At 35.0% G+C, this 26,610-nt stretch overlaps 1 protein-coding gene across 7 annotated transcripts in view; it reads right to left on the bottom strand.

Moving 5' to 3' along the window:
• Positions 1 to 1,562: 1,562 nt before the first annotated feature.
• The window catches only part of R3hcc1l (R3H domain and coiled-coil containing 1 like), an 86,928-nt gene continuing 61,880 nt past the window's right edge, over positions 1,563 to 26,610 (bottom strand). For 3 of the 7 annotated variants that reach the window (XM_013143432.3, XM_003479780.5, XM_013143433.3), the window contains 5 exons: positions 16,234 to 16,409; positions 11,849 to 11,919; positions 10,779 to 10,874; positions 10,158 to 10,298; positions 1,563 to 2,356 (listed from right to left, as the gene is read on the bottom strand). In XM_013143432.3, the coding sequence (XP_012998886.1) occupies positions 2,289 to 2,356; positions 10,158 to 10,298; positions 10,779 to 10,874; positions 11,849 to 11,919; positions 16,234 to 16,409 (552 nt within the window). In that variant the 3' untranslated portion in view covers positions 1,563 to 2,288. Of the gene's footprint in view, positions 2,357 to 10,157; positions 10,299 to 10,778; positions 10,875 to 11,848; positions 11,920 to 14,688; positions 14,840 to 16,229; positions 16,410 to 26,610 lie in introns of those variants that run through there. The other 4 variants (XR_010046304.1, XR_010046305.1, XM_063245090.1 and 1 more) reach the window with 4 other exon arrangements.

Below are 26,610 nucleotides of genomic sequence, written 5' to 3' on the forward strand. Positions count from 1 at the left end.
TAGGTACAACCTGTTATAATTCCTGGAAAAAGTTATACAAGGGTTGTGCTGTTATAGCACTCAGTTGAAAGGAAAGGTCACAGGAAGACTGGTGGCTGGCATGCCTCATAACTAGATGAGGAATGTTAATTGAATACTAACCACTAAATTCCAGGCAAAACTAAAATCCTAAGACACTCACATCAGCACACTCAGGTAGCAGAAATTTAATTTAATTTCTAACTCTTTAAGAGTTAGAAACTCCAGCTTAAAGTTACTTCTAAGATTTTCATTCTGAGGAAGGAATTAGAACCTTTCCATTATAAATTCCAGGTGATCCTGAGATTTAGATGTTTGACATATATGAGGGAACAGCCATGCACAGTGCTGAGCTATCTTTACTATGATTTAACAAAGGAGCCCTTGGTAGCGAAAGGTATTCTCTAATTAGTTCTATTTGTGAAGGCATGGTTTAGACATGACCTAGGATTTGATTCTCATCTGGATAAACTCAAGGCAGTCTGCTGGGCCAAAGCAGGACCTCTTATCTCTGCCAGTATACATCAACTCCAACTACTGTAATAACATAACCAAAAAACATATTCAACTAATGATAAAAGTGACACTCCATAATTTTAAAATGATGTTTCTTTAAAAATCCCTTTCTCTGTAGTTAATTAAAAAGATACACCTGAGACTTAAAGATGGCGGGCTGTCAGCTAAAACAAAACAAAAAAAGGAGATAGGCTTCTAGTACACTGCATTAGAACGAGAACACAAATAAGTCCTTGAAATTATGAGGGTTATAAGAAAACTGGGTAATAAACACAGGGTAAGCTTTACCATTAACAACGCTTTTAGAAGCTGAAAAGCGGTCATACAGGGGATGTACCTTCATAGGCAATCAACAGGAAGTCATCATTTTATTTCCCAAAGCTACTCTTAGTCTTGAAGAGTCAAAAGATGGGCTTGAGAAGTAGCTCAGCAGTAGAGTGCTTACCTCGCATGTGCAGGGCCCTAGGTTTATCCCCAGCAACGCACACAACAGCAGCAAATTTCACAGGTAAACCATTCAGTATGAAGTTATGCCACCATAATCCCTTGCATCTCCTTTCAAATACAGCCATACTGGTCAAGCACACCATGAAGACAAGTAACCCAAGTCAAAGACTAAGTAGTAGTAGTAGAAAAGGATCACAACAATGACACAATTTCCTAAACTTGGTAAGAACATGGGACGCTGGAAAAATAAACCAAGAATGAGAAAAACAATACTAACGAACAGTGAGAGGGCGCTATGACTGGAAAAGCAGCAGAGACAGTTGGGCAAAGGATAAGAAGGCTACTGTCATGTTTCGCCATGTCAGTACCAGCATTTCTTTGGGGAATAATGCTTTCCAAAAATACTGAGAATTCCAGCATGATCATTTGTTAAATATATTCTGGTGAAGAGAGATATTATTCACTGGGGTTCGATAAAAGCAACAGATTCATTTAACCTATGTATAACCTCAAAGGCATAAGAACAGAGCTGCTCTCATTTCTCTTTGGGAAAGAAAAAAAACTGATAAAAACCATAGTGATATATGTCATTAAAATGGCCTTTACTGTTTCCCTCTTACAACATGTTGCTCTTTAAAGTAGAAATGGCACACAACTCCTCAGGACTGGCTGGAGTGCAGCTGGCAGGTGCCTGGTCACTGTACAGCTGGCGTAGCTCTAGGCATGGAGAGTACCAGCTCCAGATCCAGATCCTTGCATCTGTGGCGGTTCACTAACTCTGGACTTCTGGGACCAGCAGTATAGATCATGTGGGGGCCAGGTACAGCTCTCATCTGTCTGTCTTATCTGCTCCCTAAATGTCCATCATTCCTGTCTCCAATACTGCTGTTTCCAGCTTTGTCAGGTAATAAGGAATGCTCTGCCTTTGCAGGGCCTAAATCTCCCATCAGTGCAGGCTCGAATCTTCTGCTCTGCTTTGCATTTGCTTTAGACATTTTGGAAAGTACGATCCATGCTAACATGACTTGCTCTGTCCATGGGACTCTTGGAAACTGCATCTTCCACTGTTTTTCTCAGCTGACTGTTTCCTTTTGTATCTACCACAGTAGGGTAGTAACAAAGAGCTGCATTTAGGAGTGAAGACAAATGTCTATTTTCTTTCTACCCAGTCAATCTTTGTCTTGATAGCTTTTTCTCTTGCTTTAACGTGCATATCCTTGTGTACACAGCTCTGGAAGGATCCTCTTATCTGAGGCTACAGAAATATTTTTCTTATTCATGGAGTTTCCCTTTTCATTGAACAATGTTCAAACTACAGATTGTTCTCTGCCTTCCCAGATATCCTCACGTTGCTTGGCTTCCAAACGTTTTCTCTCTGGTGGAAAAAAACAAAACAAAACAAAAAAAACCACTTAAATGTGGATGCATACTTCATAACCAGTGGGTCTCTCTTAATCCAAACTACAAAGCAACTTTAATCACAAGACAGGTGGAATTCCTGATCACCTTTTACTTGATTCCATCAGTTGTTAACTTTTAATTTTCCAAGTGCCTTGTAAATGAAAATGATAGTACTATCAGGTACACTACACACATACATGCACGTGTGTAGTTTTGGGGATCAAATCCAGGACTTCACACATATGAGGGATGTACTCTACCACTGAGATATATATCAGCTCCCATTATCTTTCATGTAATAGGGGGGAAAAAAGATTTGGAGCTCACAAAATTAAAGTATATGGAATAAGTCAAACCTAGCAGGATCCAGATTCTAGTTTTCCTGATAGAGCTATATCTTAACTCCATTTTTCAGCTGTGTTCAATGTTTTAATATAGATATTTTATAAAATATTTTGACATTTCAATATTCTTCTACTTTGTTACTCAAATAGAAATAGCCACAAAGCCTTACTCTCATCTTCTACTATAACTTTATTAGAAAACTATTTCAGAAGTAAACAAAATCTCAGTATTTTGCAGAGCACTTTCAGAAGCCAGAAATATCCTGGAATATACAATTCCAATATAGAAAAATAACATACATAGGGAGGAAAAATTGATTAACCAAAAAAAAAAAAAAAGTACAAATCTGGGTATTCCAGCTTGAATTTTTCATACAAAAAGAGCTGATAAAATACAAACTGGAAGTGGTGGCACGTGCCCACAGTCCTAGCTACTTGGGAAGCTGAGACAGCACTGATCATGTGAGCTCAGGAGTTTAAGGCCAGCCTAAGTAACACAGCAAGTCATCACCTTCAAACCAAATCAAATCAAAAAACTAACATATGGTTTGCAGCCCAAACACTTTGTCAGATGCCATAATACCAGCTCTGGTTTTATGACCACTTTTCTCAAAACCTTAAAATGCAGACGGTAAACCTAAATGTTTCTTTATAAGGGCTACTGTTCCAAATTGATAGTATCAGTGAAAGACTATAAATCATGAACCTGATGAAACACAGAAATCAAGATGAGTTTAAAGCAAACTTGCTATTTGACACATCTTTTAAAATGAGCAGACTCTTAGAATATTCTGAGCTCTATTTGACTCCAAGGGCAAAGGATTTTGACAGGAAGCCGAGTGGCACTTGAAAATGTGAGAAGAGAAATTCTCTGCTATTTGGGCACCATCTTGTGGTATTTTCTGAATATAGCAGCAAAGTTACAAGACACAAAAGATGAAGGTCAGCAAATCGCAAACTAAAGGATGGTTAACATAGTGCGCTAGGACTCAGCTATAAGGCAGCCTTGCTTAAGCTGAGGTTCCTCAAGAGACAGTGCAAGGATAACTGACTTGTCTAAAAACTTTAAGCATCTCCTACAAATGCAGTATAGTATGGTTTTGATTCTTACAAACATGGAGAAGTTAGGAGATCTAAAGGCAAGGGCAGCCTTGGATAAAATCAACACAAAATTGGTTCTAGATTTAAAAGAAAAGTTAATAAATGAGACAAGTGAGTTGAAACTCAACCTTTTCAGTATGGTAGGAAATAAACCAGAAATGTAATGTGAGCAGTTATAAGAAAAGATATCTAGGAACAATAAATGTAATGATCCACAATTCCAAAATTAAAACAATTCTGAAAACGAATCATTTTAAGTTTGGGCCGAAACTCACTGATAGTGGCAAATCTAACCTGAAATAGCCCAAGATTGATTACAGTCTTCACAGTCTTTAAAAATTCCATTTAACATAAATAGTAATGTACTTTGCTGCAGAAACATTAAATGTGTTTGATTTTATTATTTTGAAGAATGTGTCATGGATATTGTATTACCTTTCTAAAATTTGAAAAGTTCAGAAATCTAAAATATGCCCTATGCTAGTATTTTTAATAAAAAAAATTGGTATTACCAAATATATGTTAGAAGACATTTTGGTGGTAAACAATATGACAACATTAGTACCAGTAGACAGAGAAACTGAGAAGCACAAAGAGACAGTGAAAACGTGAGGTATAAATTTACAAAAACAACATGAATACTGAGGGACTTATAGGTTAGGATCAGACTTAAAAAGTAATTTCATTCTTATGAGGAAAACAACACTGTAAAGCTTAAGTAACTTTGCCTAATGTTACATAATCAATGAAAGATCAGAAGCTAGAACTCAGGTCCTTATTCTTAACCAGCATATTTTCTACTATCCTGACATCTGAAAAAATAATCTGAAAACTATCTACAAAGAAAAGGAAAAGCATGTGAAAAGATTTATTGACCTAAAAGAAATGCCCCCCTTTTTAATGAAAAAAGAGCAGACAACAGCTAACCAATTTCATAAAAAGAAAAAGCGCTTATTAAACTTCCCTCCACTAATTAAGAAAAGTAAACTAAGTAAAGAGAAAGCCTAATAGTGGTCAAAGAACTAAGGGAGAAGAGCTCAGAAGAAATAAATAAAGCATTCACATAAATTGGCCTTGAAGACTTCCATTCCCTAGTATAATAAGCATATTGACAAATAACTATATTAAATGAATTGATCAAGATCATGGAGCAATCAGTTACCACTTCTCAAGGAGGGAATGGTAAGCATTTAATATTTAAAAAGAGCCAGTTTCACCTCATGGAAAAAAGGGGAGTGATGAAAATTAAAGACTTTAAAATTTTACTCCTACATATAAGAAAAAGGATCATAAAAACCCACTTTTAGTCACCTACAGAATAGGTGCTTTGTGAAGAAGAAGTCTGGAAAAAAAACAAGAAGTCTGGTCATATTAATGTAATTGCTTTCTTTTATGCAGTGACAAACTTGATAAAGAGTATTAATACTAGTACTCTCTCAATCTTACCAAGGTTCCAGGTTTCAAATTTACCAAATATTTAGATAATCACCAATATACTATAAAAATGCAATCCAGATCTCACAAAGAATGCATTATACAGCAATACAACAAACAATGCTGGTGACCTGGTTGGCTAGTTTTAGGTTGACATTTTTACCTACAATTTAGGCAAGGGAAATAAGTTTATTAAATAACAAATGACATGAAAAAATAGGTGAGTACTGCATCTCCAGAAAAAAGTACTGCCCTCAAAATATGATTACAAATGAAGGGAACTTGAGACAACACAGGAGAAAAGACATCAAGAAAATACCTGAAGCCCTACATTATAAACCAATACAGCACTATCCTTTAAGGTAGAATAATGGAATTCCTAAAAAGCTTTTCAAAAGTGAGCAATCATGATTAAATGTCTTATTAAAATAGACTTATCACATAGAAATGATCTTTGGGGGGGGTACTGGGGCTCGAACTGACGACTGTGTACTTGCAAAGCAGGCACTTACACTGCTGAGCTAACTCCCCTGCCCCAAAATTCTTAGCTATTTAATTATTCAACCTGTTTACTTATTCAGCCTTTTAGGCCTGTGAACCAAAACATGGCTTTTTAAAACTAGCCATTAATCACCTATCCCCAAGAATAAAATGAAAATAATTACAAAATAAAATTATAGCAGGATTTGAAATTAGAACGTACGCGTATTTTAAGAGACAATGACATCTACATCCAATTTTAGGTAAGAATCAACTGCTTGGATAAGTGGAACATGGTTAAAATTTACACAGATTCCTAAATTTGGGCCCTAAAAAATCTATACTTCTATTTTCCACTTTTAGTGTAGCTCTGATCTGTTATGCACTGTGCTGGACTAAAAGGTACCTTTCTTGTGTTCAGGGACTATGTACTATGGCTGTCTTCCTCCTGATGTAACCAATGTGATTTGCTAAAAATTATTTGGATACTTCTTTTTCTCCGCTCTCTCAGGAGTGGCATTAATTTCTTAATCTCCTTTAAAGGTATAGAGAAAATCCAAATGGGTATGAAAGTCTAGCAGGAAAGTATTTAAAACTCAAGTTTACAAATGCCAAACTCATTAATTAGAAGAGTTTCATACATACAGTGATTAATTTTAGACTTTAGAAACACAGAAGACTTTAAGAGTTTAGAATAAAATCCTTTATGAAGGAAGTTAAAATAACCAATGTCACTAATATAATTCAGTCAATGAAATGTGTTGAATGTATTTTTATGCCTTGAGTGCTGTGGCAGAGAACAGAATTTTTTATGTAGAACAAAGTAGGGCTAAAAATGTTATATAGAATTACTGAAACTGCCTATGCTAGGATGGTATAGAGATTTACTGCGGCACTAATTCTGGTCAGTTACAAATGGTCATGTCAATATTCATCAACAGTGAGTATCACAACTATTGGTAGTATCTACCATGTGCCACTGATGGGGAACAGCAGGACATAATACAAACTGTGGTTACTGGCTTACATTATTGTAATATAGAACCCTAAGAACACAGAAGAATAGTGTCCTGGATTTGTAAAGTACTTTTCTGAACATTTTTACATATGCTGAAGTATGTTGTAGTCAAAAAATTCTCCCCAATTAGGTAGGGTGAGCAGTACTTTCACTTTGCTAGAAAGCAGGGGAAAGAGAGTATAAGTGACTTTCCCAGACAACAAGCTACAATGGTAAAATATCTATTAAAGCCCAGATTCCCTCGTTCCTAAATCATCTACTCTTGATTTTTACAATTAAATGTTGCTCTAACAGAATGGTACCCAGATGCTTTATTAAGACAAAAAGAGGAAACTGGTTTAAACCTACCATGCAGATTTAAGCCAGACCAAAGGAAGATTCTTCTGACAATGAAACTGTTAACTTGGTATAGCTGAGCTAAATCCCAGCCTAGTACAGATACTAAAAAGAAGTCTGTCATATTTCATTCTCTGTAGACTCAGGGATATAGCTCAGAGGGACAGCACCTGTCTGGCAAGCACAAGATCATATGAATTTGATTCCTGGTAACAAAAAAATTTATAAATATAAAAGTGACATTTATATAATTTTTGTCATATGTAATATAGTATACAAATTTCTTCTTAGGAAAAAAATGCCAATCATCCAAAAAGTCCTTCAAGAAGGGCTACAGTACTATAGAAAAAGTATGAGTGTTACGTGGCGAGGTCTATATTCAAATCTCTCCCCTCCTTTTACCAGGCGGGTAACCTTAGTGTAGGTACTAACTCCTTTGGACTAGCTTTAAACTAGATAGTACAATTTGCCACCAATTTACAAAACTAGCAGAACAGATTACACTCACTGCCTGGAGTTTTCTACCAACCCTTTTCATGAACAAAACCCTTCTTATGCTTTTTCATCTTAAAATGTTCATAACTGATATCAGAAGAGAGGCTAGAGATGTAGCTCAGTGGGAGAGTTCTTGTGTAAGTGTGGTCCTGGGGGGTTGGGGAGACAAAGGGAGTAAGGAAAAAGAAGAAGAGAAGTATTTGCTTTAAATTATCTAAAAGGAGTCCATATTCTCTTCCTTGCTCAAGGTAGACAGCCCTACTAGATTGTAAGTCTTAAGGAGAGGAAATCTTAATTTCCTTCTAATTCTACACAGAGGAAGTCAATGCTTCACACAGGGAAGGTGCTCAGTGAATGCCAGACGGAGCTAACAGTGTAGTACAGGATTTTTTCAAGAGTAATGGCAACAAATTACACATTGTAATCTACATTAAAGTCATTACAGAACGATCCTATTACTACTGATAAAAACAACAGCCAACATTTATATACTTATTATAGGTCTACTGGCACAGAAGTGCCAGTTCCTATGGTTTTAAAAAATGATTATAATGGGGCTGGTGATTTAGCTCACATAAGCGCCTGCCTTGCAAGCACATGGTTGTGAGTTCAATCCTTGGTACCAGTAAAAAAAAAAAAAAAATTATCTTTTATAGACTATCTCATTGGATTTCTATTTTATGAATGAGAAAACAGAGGCCTCCAGAGAGTAGGTAAACTCCCCAAAGTCACATAGCTAATAAATGGCATAGTGAAGACACAGGACCTACGCAGTCTGACTATGAATCAATACTATGTCATCTACTATGCTGTACTGCTCCCATCTGAGACAAAAATAAATGCTCTACTTACTACTCAACAGTACTTTCAATTTCCTCTGGAAAAAATTATTATTTTTTTTTAAGTGAGAAGGCTTGGGCTCCATGAAGGCAGGTATATGAATATCTGCTTGATACACAAAGGTACCAGAAGAGAAACACCAAGTACCCCAAATTGAGTTTTTAAGTCTGAAGAACAGGAGAGTTCTGAAGTATAATAAAGGAAGGGTCCCCTGTAATCCATAGTTTCAGTATCAATAGATGGGATGATCTTATCACAGTGAGTCTATACCTCAAATAAAGGCATTCTTTAGAAAAGTAACAGAGTACTCAGCCAAGAGTCTCATTTTTAATTGCATCACTGAAGTGTCCTTTGTATAGCAAGGCAATTAAAACAAGTATCTGAAGTGGAGTTGCATGCTGATGTGTCTACAGACAACTAAAGGAGAATAATCAAATAATACCTATGTAAAACAATGGTTGCAGTAGTTGCAGAGCTGTAACTGACGTCAAACCCATAGGGAAGATTGATACACTGCTCAAGGAGTCAGATCTCCCTTTTTAGATATCACTATTACGAACCTCTACTCCTCTTTTGAGATAACTGTAGCTATCACACAGAAATAATTTTCCTTAGAGGTAACCAAAAAAAGGACACTACCCATTCTTCTTTAGTTTTACTACTGTCACCTATAAAAAGCAGGGTAATCCTCTCCAATTTCCATAGTCTCTAAGAGGTCTTTGAGTGCACAAAGCATTAGGAAAAGTCACAACTACCACATAATCATTAAGGTTACAAAAATTAGTTGCATTCCTGAAACTCTCACCCCTGCCATGACACACTCTGTCACTGGTTATCTGGCCACTGCAGCTGAGAGTCCACAAGCTGCCTGCTATCACCAAAGCAGAGTGGACAGAGAGTATTAATGGCCTTGTTAGGCTTGCAATAAACAAGGAGTCTGAAACTTCCATTCATTTAATGGAAAAAATGAAGTTCCTTTTCAGTAAGTGGAATTTTCAGAAAAAAACTGCCTTCAGAGTCCCTAGATCTTAGGCTTAGGCAATGAGACTAACTAAAGCCTCAAAGTTGACAAAAAGCACGTAAGGGCCAAGCCCAGCCTGGAGTCTCTATACACAAGTCAACAGTCTATAAAGAGAAATATTTTAACTTCAACTCCAAACAGTGAGGGAAGAAAAACCCTTCTTGTGGAGAAAGGAAATATTTTCTGAGAACTCTCAGATACTGGAAAATTATCAGAAGACAGGTAAATCCAAATGTATTCTAACTGAGCCTCTTAAGACTATCTTAGACAAAAAATTGTCTTATAGTTATTATCACTAGTATCAGTTGCTGGTTTTATCTTAATTTGTCTTCTACCTAACATCTAAACCATTTAATAACAACATGGCAAGCAAAGCCCAGTAAAACCACAGTAAATAATGCTTTCTTTCTAGACGTCTGTTATGATTGCATAGAAAATTTTTTCTGCATTTGGAGAAAGAATTGTAGAAAAAGCCAAGAATGAGCTGAGAGGGCTAAATCTATCTTTTAGAAAACAACAGTAGGCACATAAATTAAAATGCCGCCATGTGTGGAACAAAGACAAATCCTGAAATGTCTCTCTCTCACATGTAGGCTTGAAAACAATTTTTAAATACTTGAGAGGCTCCTAGAAAATGCAAATAACAAGGAATGGGCTTAATTTTTCTTTTTTTAACACACAGTGGGCTAGTATTGTATCAACTCACCTCTGGCTTCTTGTAGTTTCTTGAGCTCTGCTTCCCGTTCCGTTTTGCTCTGCCTGCTTCGAACCCCAAGGGCACTGACAACTAACCTTCTGGCTAGGGCTGCTGAAGTCTCAGGCCTTTCTTTCACTGGCTGAAGGAATTCTGAATGGGAGAATGGGAGGGAGTAGGAGAGATAAAGGAGAAAGCACTTCAGCTCCAAGTGATTTAACTCAGTAATTAACATACAAAATAGACTAACAAGGGCTGCATCAGCAGTAATTAATACAAACCTGATGGATGAGGATCAGAGGAAATTAACATGGCAAAGCACAAACAACCCTCTGCTTCATTATCTGCATTAACACAATTTCTTACAGTGACTATCAGTTAAAACACAGGTAAACTAGGGTGTCATCCAAAACTGATTGCCACACTGCTTGCAGTTAGTATCTCCTATTCTCTAGCCAGCTGTTCTGATGGCTCATTTCCAACATGGTCACTTTTCTTTTTGTCCCTAAAACTGTATTTTCTTCATACGACAAATAAAAACGATGTCTTTACAACTCTGGATGGTGCACAATTGCTAGAAAAAGCAGTAACATCATCATTAAAAGGCAAAATAAACCCAGACTTTACACTCACCAGCATAAGCTCTAGCTTTGGCCTTGGCTGCTCTTGTGGCCTGTGACAAGGGTCGGATCTTCACCATGGCGTGTTTAATACTCAAAGCATCACGAGCTGCAAGGAGGAATGAAGTAAAGAAACTGAAGACATGAAGTGGAGTTACATAAAGGAACAGCAAGTATTTCCTAAGTCTTATTTTTTTTTTTTTTCACAAGAACTAGAACATAAAATACAGCAAATATGTAAAGAACATGACAGTGATTATTTCAGATTAGGGTTTTGTAAACTGCGGTTCTATGACCAAGTCCAGCCAGCCACCTATGCTTACAAATAAAATTTTATGAAACAGAGCCAGCATCATTTATTTGCATACTGTCTGTGGATGCTTTCTGGCTTCACCTTTAGGAAATAAGTCTTCAGAGCCATGTTCTAGATGTGTCAGACAGAAACCAACATTCCAACATCTCTAGTTTCTCTGAATGCCATGCATCACATCTACCATGAACCCAATAACTTATGTACAAAAGCTCAATGACATATTCAGAGTAGGTACTGTAATTTCTTACAGGCTAACGGGCTACTTCAAATTCATTAGTCTCAGGGGAAAAACTAACATACTGTAAGTCTTAGTTCTACTGCCTTCTTTGTTTTTAATGTTAAAAACAAAGACATGATACAGAATTTCAAAAATATAGTAGAAAATTAGCACTAGTTAATATACTGCATATCGTTACCTTACAAAGCAGTTGCTCAGGTTACCAGACTTAGGCATGAAAATAATGACCAAACAATGAAAGCATAAACTGCTCTTACATCTCTTACTGGTAATCTGTTGATGCACTGTTATGACTGACAGGTATATGTGCAAGTAACACTGGAAGGAGCTGATTATCTCTCAAAATATCATTGGGTTAACAGAAACAGGAGAGGGAAAGCACATCAGTACCAAAGCACCATGCTTCAAAAACCTGCATCTATTTATTATCTAGATTAGTGGAATAAAATGCCCAACTGACTGCAATAGAAGAGAAATATGTAGTAGGAGAATATGGACAATAAGAAAACATTGAAATACACTGAACAAATACCTGTGATCGGACTGGAGAATACTCCTAAAGCATGTGTATCATCCACCCATTTAATATCAAATCCTTTCTTCCTGCAATGAAAGAAAACAATTTTTATTTCTTAAAATTTATTTTTATGACACATCTTTCAAATAGTCTTATATAGCATTTCAAGAGATGGAAAAACACTCACAGATTGCACAGGTGGAATGGGGATGACACAAAAACAGCTTGGAGGACAGAAGAAACCACTGAATTTTAAAAGCAATAATGCTACCGAAAGAATTACCTGGGAGTATTTTACGTTCCCAGACATTTTATAGACATCAACTAATTAATCCTCACAAGTCCCTTGGGAGACAAAGTGTTTACTGCACTATTTATAAAATATGTTCTTATGGAACAGGGAATGAAAAGAGATGTAAAGGGAAGCAGAGGAGGGAAGAAGAATACAGGAAGCAGCAGCAGTCTGGGAAGATCACTCTGCCCTTGAGAGAAACAACAGCAACAAAAAAAACCCAGAGGTATTGTACAGCCAAGATGTCATCTGAATTCTTAAAAAAGTCAATAGGGGAAAAACTGTAACCATAGAAGCTTATCTACTCCTTCTTACCTATAAAAAAGAAAATAGAAAAGATTCGTATTCAGAAAAAATCAGAACATTCAAGGATAAAAAATTATGATAAGAAAAATACTAGGCAGGATTAGAAAGTATCAAAAGAATGAACATTTAAGTACTAGAAAAATACCCTTTTTGGGAAGAGAACTATATAGTAAGCACAAAGACTCAAGATGGTAAAATAACAGTTTTGTTTTGTTTTTTAGTAGGACCTTAAACTTGCTCAGAATTTATGGAAAGATTTGAAGGTCAGATATGTATGGAGTTAAAGTTCTGCCACATTAAGACCAAGAACTCTCTTAAGCCTAAGTCTGTTCACCATAAAAATGGGCAGAGTACCTCCTTTCTATAGTTGTGAAAAATGGAAATGAGATCACCCATAAAAAGGCCAAGAACATGATGTTAACATTTGGTGGATATATTATAAATGAATGATGCTCATTTTTATTATTAAAAGCAATGTTTATCAGGAAGATTATTAAAGCTAATGAAGATGGTAATGAAAACAGGCACTCACTATAACAGACAGGTGTAATTCTAAGTTTTTGCACCATAACCTTTTTAAAAATTATTTTATAAAACATTATAATGAAAAAGAAGACAATTACTAAAATATCTTCCTTCTTTAACAGTAAATACTTTAAAAATTCTTTTGAGCAAAAAAGGTATAAAGCAGGCTTTCCTGAAAACAAGCGTAAGATTGACCATAGCATAAAATGATCACAGAGGTTAAAGACTGAAAAAATTCAATAGCAAAAGTCTATGGGGCTGGGGATTTAGCTCAGCGGCATAAGCGCCTGCCTTGCAAGCAGGCAGTCGTGAGTTCGATCCCTGGTACCGATAAAAAGGAAAAAGACAAAAAAAAAAAAAAAAAAAAAAAAAAAAAGTCTATAGTACAAGACAGTTTGCAAAATGTTTGGGAAATGACCTAGACTGGTTCTGAAGAGCCTTTTAGACTTGGGGAGTTCATAATCTTTTAAAATTCTTATCTTTTAAAAACATTTTTGAATTTGAAAGAAAATGGTCTTGCAGATAAGACTGCGGAGAAACAAAGCTAAGGGAAGTAATAATTCATAAGAATTAATCATTTTTGAGAAAATTTTACACACAAACGAAATGATCCCTGGTTTTAAAGATTGTCATTATTTATGACAATTAAAGGTAACTCTAATTTGGGATTTAATCTCACTGACTGTAAAGATCTATTATGAATTTTATACTGAACAAGCCCTGAAGTACTGGGTCCTACCATAACTGTAATAAATTGGAGTACCTCACCTAGATTACACAATTGCTTATGGCAGATATTAACTGCCATAACTAACACACATCAAAGTGGCATCTTAGAGAAAGTGAAAGAGAATAGACCACAGAGTAGTATTTGAAGATGATATCTAAGTTTTCAAAAATTCATGAAAAACACAAATCCACTCATTTTGTAAACCCAGAAAATCTCAATCAAGGAAAAAAAAAAAAACCTCCCCATAGTGAAAATGCAGAACACCAAAAACCAGAACTTCTCTAGAGCTTTTCTAACAGTTAATCTTGATTGTGTACTTGACTGGAACACGAGATACCTAAGAAACTAATTAAGTATACTTTTAGGTGTACCTAAGCACTGTACCTAATTTCAGAGACAATTAGCATGTGGGTCAGATAACATGGGGAAAGCCTTCTCCAGCTGTGAGCCATAAAACACAACAGGCTAGAATCCTTGATGAAACAGGAGGGGGAAGAACGATAAAGCCAGCCAGCACATGCAAGCTTGATTCTTCTTAAGCATTGCCTGTTGACATCAGACTCTCCATTTCTTTAGCCTCTCTACGTGGACTCACGACAGTGACTCTACAGGCAGCTGTCAGGCCTTCAGTCTTGGGCTGGAGCTGCATTAATGATTTCTCTCACTGTGAGGTTTCCAGCTCCTTGAACTGACCAGCTACTAGTTTCTCTAGCTATTCAGCATCTCTCTACCATGGAACTATCCAGTCTCTGATTCTGTAGGCCAATCTAATAAATTCCCCCTTGAAAACATGCAGAGTGTGTGATTAAAAAATACAGGTAATACTCGAGTTTTTAAAAAAGTATTATGGTAAAGAAACATATTGTCATGAATCACTCCCATAATTCATACACTTATTATGTTTTTACTGCCACTTTCTGATGCAGTTCTGGAAGATTTCTTTCATGACTATTTTGAGTTGTAATGACTGCTCTAATGTCTTGAATCAATTGAAAATATTTACTTTTCAGTCACTTGACATTGAGAAAGAGCCAGAAGTCATATGGTGCCAGATCTAGTAAATAAGTGGGTGAGGATCACCACGTTTTTATGAGCCTGCCTTTCTGCTGGATGGCACTCGGCAGCAGCATTCACAGCATACATCTGATCACACCTAGTAAAGACACAAAAGAAGACTTACAGAACTGCTTCAAAAGAGGCAGTAACAGAACGTGTGTGTTTGAAGCAGGGAGAAATATTTTTGAGGTGGATTAATGGTAACATGTCTTTTACTGTAATAAAAATATTTTTAAATTTAAATACTCACTGTATTTTCAATCCCACTTTGTGTGTGTGTGTGTATTCTATTGGTTCTGTTCCTTTAAGAGAACCCCTGACCAATATACTATTCTATCCAAAGAGAAAAGATAGATTATAATCAGAAGTCACAAACTGTCAGATTGTCAGCTGACTTATCATTAAGAGACAAGAAAACAGTAGAATATCTTCAAGTTTCTGAAAGACAAATATCTGCCAATGTAGAATTCTGCTGTTTTTTGAGACAGGGTCTTGTTACACAGTTCAGGCTGGTCTTGAACTCTCTGTGTAGGTTAGGCTGGTCTTAACTTGCAGTGATCTTTCTGCCTCAGTATCCCGAGTGCTGGGATTATAGGCATGTGCCAGCCTGTTAGCATAATGTAAATTTTATAGCAAGCAAAAATGTTATTTAACAGTGAAGCTAAAATAAAATCATCACAGCAAAACTGAGTTTGTTTCTAGCACATTGTGTCTAAGCTAAATTTCAAAAAATACACCCCATACAAGATGCGAATTCAAAAAGTAGGAATAAGATGCAAGAAGGTATACGTGATTCGCAGTAACACCAAAGGAGGGGGGGTAAAGGAAGTATAGAAAACGGACTTAGCTTAACAGTGAAGATATATAAAATATTATCAAATAAAACTTAAAAAGAGAAAACAAGAATCACTCAGCAACAATAGTACATAGGTTTATAAGTTGGGAAAAGGAGAGGTAGGAAATGGAACTAAAACTCCCTATAGTGTTTAGAAAGAATAAAAAAATTAGCTTTAGTCATAGAAAATCAAGAATGAGTTTTATAATTTCTAGAGTAAACACTAAAAGCTGATAACCATTTCTTTAAAAAAAAAGTAGAAAAAATACCTAATAAATCCAAAAGGCTAGAGAAAAGAGCAGGTAAATACAAAAATATGTATTTGGCTATAAATCTAAATATAACAATAATGACAATAAATACAAATGGACTAACAGTGCCATGCAAACAGATTCAGGACTTTATCACTGATGACAGTCTTTGAAAAGTTAAATGAGGTCTAAAAAGTATATGTGTCATTTTAAAGTAATTCAGAGAGCAGTTTGATATTGAAAATTTCTAATGAACTTGGGCTACGTAATAAACTTGATGCTATAAGTAAACAATACGAAATATCAAAACAAAGTGTGAAAACAAAAAGTGATTACTCAAAAGATGTTACTTGGAAGACTTCATTCCACCTTTCCTAGTATCTGTAGTTACTTGTAAATACTTACTGATAACTGCAGAAAACCCGTAGAAGGTCTTCTGTACGAAATTCTTGGGGGAAGTCATAAATTTCAATGACATGTGGGAACTCACATTCACTGAGGTCAATATCAGGAACTTCATGGTTGTAATAATCAAATCTGGGTTCCTGGATGTTTTCTTTGTCCTTCATATTCACTGATAACTAGGGAGGAAGCACGTAAATGACTATAAATTAAACCATAAAATATTCTCACATATATAAACAATCCCATTCCCTGTCTCCACATTCCCAAAGATTTCTTAACTTTTGACACTGACTATATTAATGGTGCTCAGGAATGTAACAATGACCACAGTGTTTGCTATTAAGTTTATATTACACATGTACAATTTTTGAAAATGTGTTAAATTTCAGCAGATAGGAAATTCCTGAAACTAAACTTGTACCTATCAACCAGCGTGTGAGAAATTACAAACTCATCATAGACTAGTTATGCAAGTTCATGGTAGAGCGCTTGCCTAACATGTGCAAAGACTCTGGATTGAGTCCCTGTACCTGGAACAAAGCAGGGAGCAAGGAGGGAGAGGAAGCAAGGGAGGAAGGAAGGGTGAAAAGAAGAGGGAGGGAGGGAAGAGAGAAGAGGGAAGGGAAGGGAAAGGAAGGAGGGGGAAAGAGAGAAGGGAGAAAGAAAGGCAGGAAAAGAAGTGGAGAGGAGGGGGAAGGGGAAGGAAAAGAAGGAGAAGGGGAAGAGAAGGGAGGGGAGAGGGAAAAACAGACTATCCATTGTGGGGTATGATGAATTCCAAATGGAATTCCAAATGGTGCATCTAGAAACTGAATATAAGACATGTGAAAAGATGGATTAATGCTTATCTTAACTGATCAGCTTACTGATCAGGTTCACACTGTTCCTTTTTTTCTAGAAGTACTGTAAACAAAAATAAACCAAAGTTTACAGAAGGGTTTTAGTTCACCTTTCATTGCATGTACTAAAAGGGTGAAAAGACAGCTAATGCAAGAATTTGTTTAGACAATGTTATATATTATATGTATGTACTATGTTGTACTATATGTACAAATAATTATACTCAAAAGTCTCTAGAATCAGTATTGAAAGGAATACCCACATAAGACAGGGAAAGAATTAATGGCAATGAAAAATACTTAAAATTCAAACTATCTCACTTAACACAAAGACAGACAGTGACATCCCAAAGGCTATTAACTATTTCATACTGGAAGCAGAAGGTAAAGAGGAAAGTGTCTGCAAAACCATGGTCACTGTTACTGCAATACTGACCACCCAAAGCTACCAGATCCTTAAAAGTATCCTGTTACACAAAATTTCGATGAGATTCCTTCAAGTTATCACTCTACTATGCCTTATTTCTTACCAAATAAGGAAAGTGAAGACTTACGATGCCAGAGATGCCTCTAGTCTCCTTGAAGAAGTAAAAATGAATTTAATTGTTTCACTAGGGAGGGAGACCCTAGAAAGTGATTTAGGTAATAGCAATAAAAATGTTTGCTTATTCCCTTGCTTTTAGTTCTTTTTCTCACTAAGCATCAGTTTTACATCTTTAAAAATGAGAACAATAACAGTACCAAAACTCCATAAACAAATATGCAGACTAAATGAGATGATACAGTAGCACACTGCTTGGTATTCAAAGTAACAGACTAAAAGTGCTAACAGTATTACATACTAAGCACCACATCAGTTTTACTTCATTTAAGATGAAGAAACCATAACAAGAGGAAAGACCAGCTAACCTATGAACTTGTAATTTTTGTTGAGTGCATAAGGAAGCTGTCTGCAAAACCACCAAGGCAACTGAAATCCACAGACAAGTTCTTTCTGCAGAGAAACAGAACATATACAGTCCTTTTGGCAGACCCCAGAAGAAGTACCTACTACATTAGTAGACTCGAATATATCAGTTAGATTTACCAAATTCTTAAATCTAGGGTAGCCTAGTGTTAACAGCTTAGAATAACTCAGAGTCCCACACAAGAAGAGTCTGTAGTAACTTAGACTTCCATCCTTATGTCAGTGCCACATTATCTTGATTATTGTAGGTTTATGTTAAGTTTTGAAATCTGAAAGTTTGGGTAATCTTTATTTTTCTTTTCAAAACATTTTGGCACTTTGGGGTCTCTTACATTTTCATAGAATTTGAAGATCAGCTTGTGAATTTCTGCAAAAAATATGCAGCTGGAACTGCACTGAACATGCTACCCAATTTTAAAATATCTTAACAATAGTTTAGTTTTACAATAAATCAATACAGGGTGTCTATTTATTTAGGTATTCTTTGACTACTTTCAATAATGTTTTGCAGTTCTCAAAGTATAAGTTTTTACACTTCTTTCATTAAATTTATTTCTAAGTATGTTATTCTTTTTGATGTTGTGAAAGGAAATTTCTTTATTTCATTTTTTGATTGCTGACAATGACCTCTTTGAGTTACTCTGCAAAAATCAAAGAATGTACTGCATATTTGTACATTTAAAAATTGGGGCTAAATAATGCATTGTGAGAACCATAATGCATACTAAAATATAAGTACCAAGAACAGGAAAAGACAAAATGGTCTGGTAAGAAAACTTATGATTCCTTGCTCAAACCTGTATCAAAATTGAACTTGTATGTTTTCATCTCATTTCTGATGTAAGTACTGAGCTCTTTGGCTTCTAAGACTGATGAAAACAAACTGTTAGCATAGCATATATATAATCATAATTCTTACTCTACATTGCATGGAACAGATATAAAGCCAAAAAGTCACATAACCTTACAACACAGACTCCATTATAATCAGGAATTCCTAACATTTCCTAAGAGGAGAAAAAACTTTTTGCTCTCTGTAGTGTGTATACTAATGGTAGAAAGTTGTATTTCTAGTGGTAAGGCTTTTGCGTGTTTGTGGAGGTAGAAAGTTATATTGTTAACAGTACTTTCTCTCCTGAGAATCTCAGCAAAACATGCTGAAGGAGTCTGATAGAGAAGAGAGAAGAATATGTGGCATAAAAGGTGGAAATACAGAAGAGGATAAAATGGCAAAAGATGGAAGTGAGGACCAGAGGAAGATGGAGAAGGCGAGAAGGGAGGACCCCTGATAGAGGGATTAAATATAGTAGTTAAGAGGAAAGGCTTTAAATTCAAGGTACCTCAACTGTGTAAGAGAAACTATTGGCTGATCATGAAATTATAATTTTTCTTGGGTTCATGAGAAAGCTGAGTTGCAAAACAACCAAGGAAACAAACTGTCCAATGAGTGGCTACCTACCACACGTGGCTATAAAGTTCTTGGAATGTGGCTAATCCAAATTGAGATATGCTTTAAGTGTAAAAACACATGCAATTTCAAAGATTTAATACAAAAACAATGTAAAATGTGTCTCAATAATTCCTTACAGTGATTACATGCTGAAATAATATTTTGGACACATTTGATTAAAATATATGAATTTCACCCCCTTATTTTTACCTTTTCCTCATTTGACTACTGGAAAATTAAAAATAATACAAAAGGCTCATATTGTGTTTTTATTGCAAAAAAATAAAATAGTTATCCTAGTAGTCCCATGGGCAATAGTTACTATAGTCAATGGGAAAATTCATATTGTAAGACTAGTTAAGAAACGTTTGATTAAATAATAATAGTAAGTAAAAGGCTTAGAATAATTCATTCTTATATATCTACTACAAACCAAAGAAAAGTTTACAGGTTAATCAGAGTACATAATTTTGAGTTATAAATCATAAACATTTTAGGATTTTTAGCAATACATAATCTACTTTGTTATTTGTAAGGCATAAATGAAACCTGAATGTCCCTTCATATATATAACTAGCTTTCAAAAAACTATTCAACTAACTTTCCCAAAGTGAGAGATAACAGCTCATAAAATTTAGTACTCTGGTCCTGAAAACTGATCTACAAAATATTACCTGACTTACTATGATATAAGCACACAGTATTTATAGAAAAGTTAAAAAAAAAAAAAAGAATAGTGGAGGGGAGAAAGTAAAGGACACATTCAGAAATTACTGGACTTGTTTCATCATTTGTTCAAGGTACAAAAGAAATAACAAAGTTATAACTTACTACCTATACAGAAATAAAAATGTTATATTATTTTGGAGTAAGTTCATCTTTGAATCTCTGTCACATGAGCATGGCAAATGGACTGTTACATTATCCCAAGTACTGTACACAAAGGGAAAACTGCAACATAGAGAGACTAAAGGATACAAATCAAATTACTGACAAAGTTTGAATCAGAGCTCCAGTCCCCTGAATGTTAATCTAGTATTCCTTCTACAACACAGTGAAACAGGATGAAAAACAGTAGCTGTAACAATGTTCAGAATAACTACTTCTCTGATTAAGGGTTTATGGATATAAGCAGTTACAGAAGAAAGGAAAATATCAATACAAAGCTGAACAGACACAGCCTCCCAAAGACATCTAAATCATTATTCTTATAATCTGTGAATATGTCACATTATGTGGCAAAGGTGAATTAAGGCAGCAAATGTAATGATTATGAATACTAATCAGTTGACCTGAAGACAAGAGAATATACAGGTGGGCCTAGTATAACCACAGGCAACTTTAAAAGTGAAAGAGCTCAGAGGCAGAAGAAACAGTGTATTACTCATGTGATATGACAAAGATATCACTGGACATTGCTGGCTTTGCAGATAGAAGAGGGCCACAAACCTTTGGGGAAGTCTCCAGAAGCTGAAAGAGGGAAAGAGTGTCTTCCAGAGCCTCCAAAAAATACAGCCCTGCCAACAACTGATTTTAGTCTTAGAGCTAGTTTGACTTCAGACCTCCAAAATTTTAAGGTAACAAATTTGTGTTAAGTCATTAGGTTTCTAATAATTTATTACAGCAGTACAATAGTCACTGTGAAATGGAAGGAAACTGTTCAATAAAAAGAAGAAACTAAGATAGGGGAAAAGAGAAAGGATAGAAGGGAAAAGAAAAAAAATGCAAGTTAGTTATATCATTAGTGTCACTTAGTTCACTGAATAGGAAAGGTTGTGCTAATATTGATTGAAGTAATTTTTATGCCCATATTTTGTACTTGAGTGACTAAAGATAATGTTGTGTAATTTATCAACAATTGTTACTTTTTCATTATTTTGTTGTGAAAATTTGTTTTACCTTTTCTTAATATTAACAAATAAAGTAATAAATTAAAAAAAATTTATTACAGCAGATGTTTATTTAATATATTCTTTTGGCTTTATCTTGCAATCATCCTATAAAACATGCTACATTCCAACCAAAAACTAATACTTACCATGCCCACATACATCTTGCTTTGTTCTGCCTTTTGATCACATTATTTTCCAAGTGCTTCTGCATATACCACTGTGTGTATCTCAAAACATTCTCCATAAGCACACTCATATACTATCTCTTTTATGAATCTTTCCTTAAATATCCCAAAGCATATACAATCTGAATTGCTCTATTCTACAGTTCTTACCTCATTTATACTTTTATAGTACTCATTGCTCAACAGCTTATATTACAGCTAGACCTGTCTTTTCTCCAATCTTACTAGAACACCTGACCATTCATCCAAAATATATTTAAAATATGGCTAACATACATTAGAGAAAGTACCCACTGATGGGCAGAAAAACAAGCTTTGCTTTTTCTTCACTGCCAAAATAAAGAAATACACATTTAAAAGGTAGTGTACCTATAGCATAACAGGTAGAAAACAACATGTACAAAATCATGCGGCCCTAAAGGAGTATGGGATTTGTGAAACAGTTCAGTGTTATTACTGTGAAGATAATGTGTAAAGGAGACTTATATCCCTCAAAAATTCACAGGATGAAATCTTAACTTGTACTACCTCACAATATGACTATTTTAAGGTTTTTAATTAGGTAATAAACTTAAAATAAGTTCATAGGGGTCCTAATCCAATGACTAATTCACTGAAAAGAGGGAGAAACCAGGACAGATAAACACAGAAGGAAGACTGAGTGAAGACGGAGAAGATGGCAATTTATAAATGTAAGAGAAAGGCGTCAGAAGCCAACAATACTGCTGTTACCTTGATCTTACACCTCTAGTCTCCAAAACTGTGAGAAAATAAACTCTTTTACTTCAGTCAACCATATTTTGCTATGGCAGTCCAAGAAATTATGGTAATGAGGCTGGAAAGGAACACTAAGTTTCAGTTTCATCACCAAAATCTGATTCTATAATTCAACTGTAAGAGACATAACATATTTCGCTTTATATTTCTCTACTTTACAGATCACCTTACACAAACTAAGAATTCAGTACATATTTATGGAATGAATAAAACACACATGTTCCAAGTTAATTAACTAAATGCAGCTCAACAAGACTGATTCTATCAAGAGACATAAAGAAGGACTTGATTTATGCACCTTTTTTTTGTACTGAGAATTGAACTCACAACCTCATGCCTGCCAAGCAGGCATTGTACCATTTACCTATATCCACCAGCCCAACCACACACATTTTGTTAAACAATTCTGGCTGGTACTCTGAAATCTGGAGGCAAAATGATACTTTTATCTTTCCCTTTACCAATAAACTTGTCCTGGTTAACAAATTATGAAGAAAATCCAAATCAATAAATCATCTAGACTTCTGATGCTGACAAATTAAGGATCTTAGAACATTCTATAATTTTTACAGTATACTCTCCTAAGTCTGCTTTATGATCTTCCCTCACCCAAGACACAGCTTCAATATTCCTCTTGATATTTTCCCTATTCAACTCTAATTTCAGTTACCCCTTTCCCCATACTACTGTATCACAGAGCTATATACACACCTCAACAGTGCTAAAATGCACCTTTTTTCACATTTTAACATCCCTGACTTAAAAATGTATCTTACAATTCCTCATGTTGTCACTGCTAGCTTACATATTCATGAGCACCAAAAGCACCAATACCAAAACTGACAGAAAAAATAGTTAGCAGTGTGGAAGAAAAACATAAAACATCTGTACATAATTGCTAGGACAGCTTAAGAATCCAGCAACAATTAATTTTGGTTCTTTGGTGCTATAAATCCCAGCACTCTGGGAGGCTGAGACATCAGGACTGCAAATTTGAGTCTAGTCTGGGCAACTTCATAACTTAATGAGACCCTATCACAAAAGAAAACATATGAAAGGTTAGGAATGTAGCTTAGTGTGAAAGTCCTATATTCAAATCTCAGTATTGCACCTCCTTATGCAAAAAAAAAAAAAAAGAAAGAAAGAAAGAAAAAGGGAAGATGAAAGTTCTATCATAAGTGAACAGTAAATGATGGAAAGAAAAGCATCAAAACCAGTGACTAAATCAAGAAATTAACAGAAAGAATTATGAACGTGAAGTTTTAACAAAATCATTACTAACCAATTTATCTTACTTACATTTTCCTTTTGATGTAAAACGATGATATACAATAAAAACTACCTAAGTCTAGAGTGTTTTTGGTATGTATAAAATTAAAATTTTACGTGAAAAATGCTGTGTCAAAATTTTTCTTTCTTAGTGATACATAATGGTGTATTTCACAAACAGCATTTTCAATTTAATGAAATAGAAAACACCCTGCCAGTCATTTTCTGAGTGAGAATAAGTCTCATCAGCTCAACATTTTTGCATCAACCTTTTATTCGTCTCTTTTATCGCCCATATCACCAAGAACATAGCTGAACATCAAGAACAGTTACTTGAGATCTATTGATTGTTGGAGAACTATCAGAGGCAAAAGCTTAAGGTCACAGAAAGAGCCCAGGCCTAGAAATTAGGAAAAACAGATTCATTCTAGTGATGACTTTGGCACTAACAAACCTTACTTACCTATCTATAAAACAAAAGGCAGCCAGACCAGAGAAAAGTGTATAGTAGGCTGGATTAGGCTAGGGCTACAGTAGATCTATTAAACAATAATCAAGGAGTTCATAGTTTTGTGGTATTTCTGAGACTTCACACATATTAACTGTACATTTATGAGATGCTGTGTATACAATATGTACATGTATACAATATGTGATGAGCCAAATAAGCTAAGTAATGTTTTCATCTCCTTATTACTTCATATCTGCAATCTAGTAGGTTATTATAAATTAAGTCAACCACTGGGGTATAGAATATTAAAACTTACCATCTCCGCAGTTTGGTGATCTGTTATCCACTGTTTGATTTTCTAACCTTTAGCAATCACTGTTCTACATTCAGACTGACATTTTTTAGCCTTCACATATGAGAACACACGGTACTTTTTTTTTTTGTGGTACTGGAGACTGAACTCAGGACCTTCCACACAGTAGGCAAGCACCTACCACTGAACTATATCCTCAGCCTGTACTTATCTTTCTACATCTGATTTGTTTTACTTAATAATGTCCCCCAGTTCCATCCATGTTATTTTAATGACAGGGTATCTTTTGATTTTTATGGCTGAATAATACACCAGAATGTAGAGATCCCATATTTCTTTATTGAATCCTCTGCTGATGGGCACCAACATCTTAATTGTAAATAGTAAAGAAATAAATATGATTGTGCAGGTATCTCTTTTACATATGTTGATATTATTTCCTTTTGATATATATCCACAAGTGAGACAGTGTGTGGATCATATGGCTCGAAAACCACTTTCAATACTAATATTCTACTTTTTAAAAATGGCATGCAATTCTAACTCAAAGGACAGGATAGTTTTAGTTCTTAGTCTTTAAAGTCAAGAGCTGTAACATAATCCTGACTGAGGTCTTAGAGATAAGAATAAGAATATTTTGTCAGTGCTTTTAATTAAACATAGTTATACACAATAAAACTTTACAGTTCTACCATGAAAGGCATTAGAAGGTTACAGGGACAAGAGTTCACAAGTTGGTGAAATTAGTGAACTTGATTCAAAAGTTACTATGCTAGCCAGACAGGGAGGGTGATACATACCGATAATCATAGCTACCTATCTGATACGACGCTAAGCAATTTAGCAACATCCTGTCTCAGAACAAAATAAAAAGAGCTAAGGATATAACTCAGTGGGAAAGTGCTCGCCTAAAATGCATGAACCTCTGGGTCTGATTCTCAATATCACAGAAAACAAAAATGAACTAATAAACAAAAGTCACTATAAACTATTTACCAGAACTAATCCATACGGTCAATTATGTAACTTAGGTTATTCAAGCCCTTTATTTCTATTTTTCTCTTCTGCTGTTAATTTGTAGCTACTTAACTGCTTATTAACCAACTTTCTATTGAAGAAAATTAATTTAAAATTTTATGCACGATTTATTATAAATCTTGAGAAATTAAAAGATTTCACTAGTAGAACAGAATTAACCTATAAATAAAACATTTGTTTATATATTACATGAATTGGATTCTAAGGTATAATATTGCAAAACACTGACAATAGCAGGCCAAGAATTTCTCATGTTGGTACATGGTAATGTCATGAATAAACCAATACCTAAGAGTTAAAATGTTTTACTTTCTATCTTTGGTAAATAGAGAAATAATACCATTTATTTAAAAAAGAAAAAAGTATTGTAAGTCTTTTCAGATTTTCATGACCTAAGTTCAAAAAAATCTCAACAGAATTCCTAAAATAGTGTAATAGTATAAATTATAGCTCCAGACTCTTTCATATTGTTTTCCGCATAAGTCCTTTTTAACAGTAGTATAAATTCAAACTTTTCCACTCCAATATTTTATACATTAAGTGTAAGAATGGATAAGGTCTTCAATGATAATCCCTATCTGCAAATTATCCAATATATCTAGGCTGTTCCCACTGACCTCATCAAGAAACCAAGGCTAGAAATGCACTTTAGCTTCGTGAAATTTGTAACAAAGAATGCATAGAATGCCATTCCAGATACCATCTAGAGATTTTTGTGGACTAGATATCAGCAACATTTCTATACCTCCAATTATCAGCAGGCGAAAGTTATGCCCACAGCACTGGAGAAAGGTACAGATAAAAAAGAATAAAGGGAAACAGACTAGAGGAACAAGAGAACAATAAACATGTATCTCCCCAATGTTTCAGATGATCATTTATTGACCCAGTGTCAGAGGACAAATCTGAAGGGTCTAGTCCTCTCCCATGAAAAGTAATGTGTAATAATTAATATACAAAGGACCAAGTAAATATCCTAAAGCAACATAAGCCTAGACCTGGATCCTATTCAGACATTACAGAAAGGGTAACATGGTAGACTGTCGTTGGTATTTTCAGAAATATACTATAAAGACCCATTTTGAACAGTGTAAATACCAGTAGACAATATTTACAGCTGAGAGAAAGACTGAAAAGGTAGGAAATCACTGTTTTTTATGCCTCTTCTCAATGTTTAGAAGGACTAGACAAAGAAA

Source organism: Cavia porcellus, unplaced genomic scaffold, assembly GCF_034190915.1.
Source record: "Cavia porcellus strain 051 isolate PalLab524CR breed Dunkin Hartley unplaced genomic scaffold, mCavPor4.1 scaffold_2, whole genome shotgun sequence".
Taxonomy (NCBI): domain Eukaryota; kingdom Metazoa; phylum Chordata; class Mammalia; order Rodentia; family Caviidae; genus Cavia; species Cavia porcellus.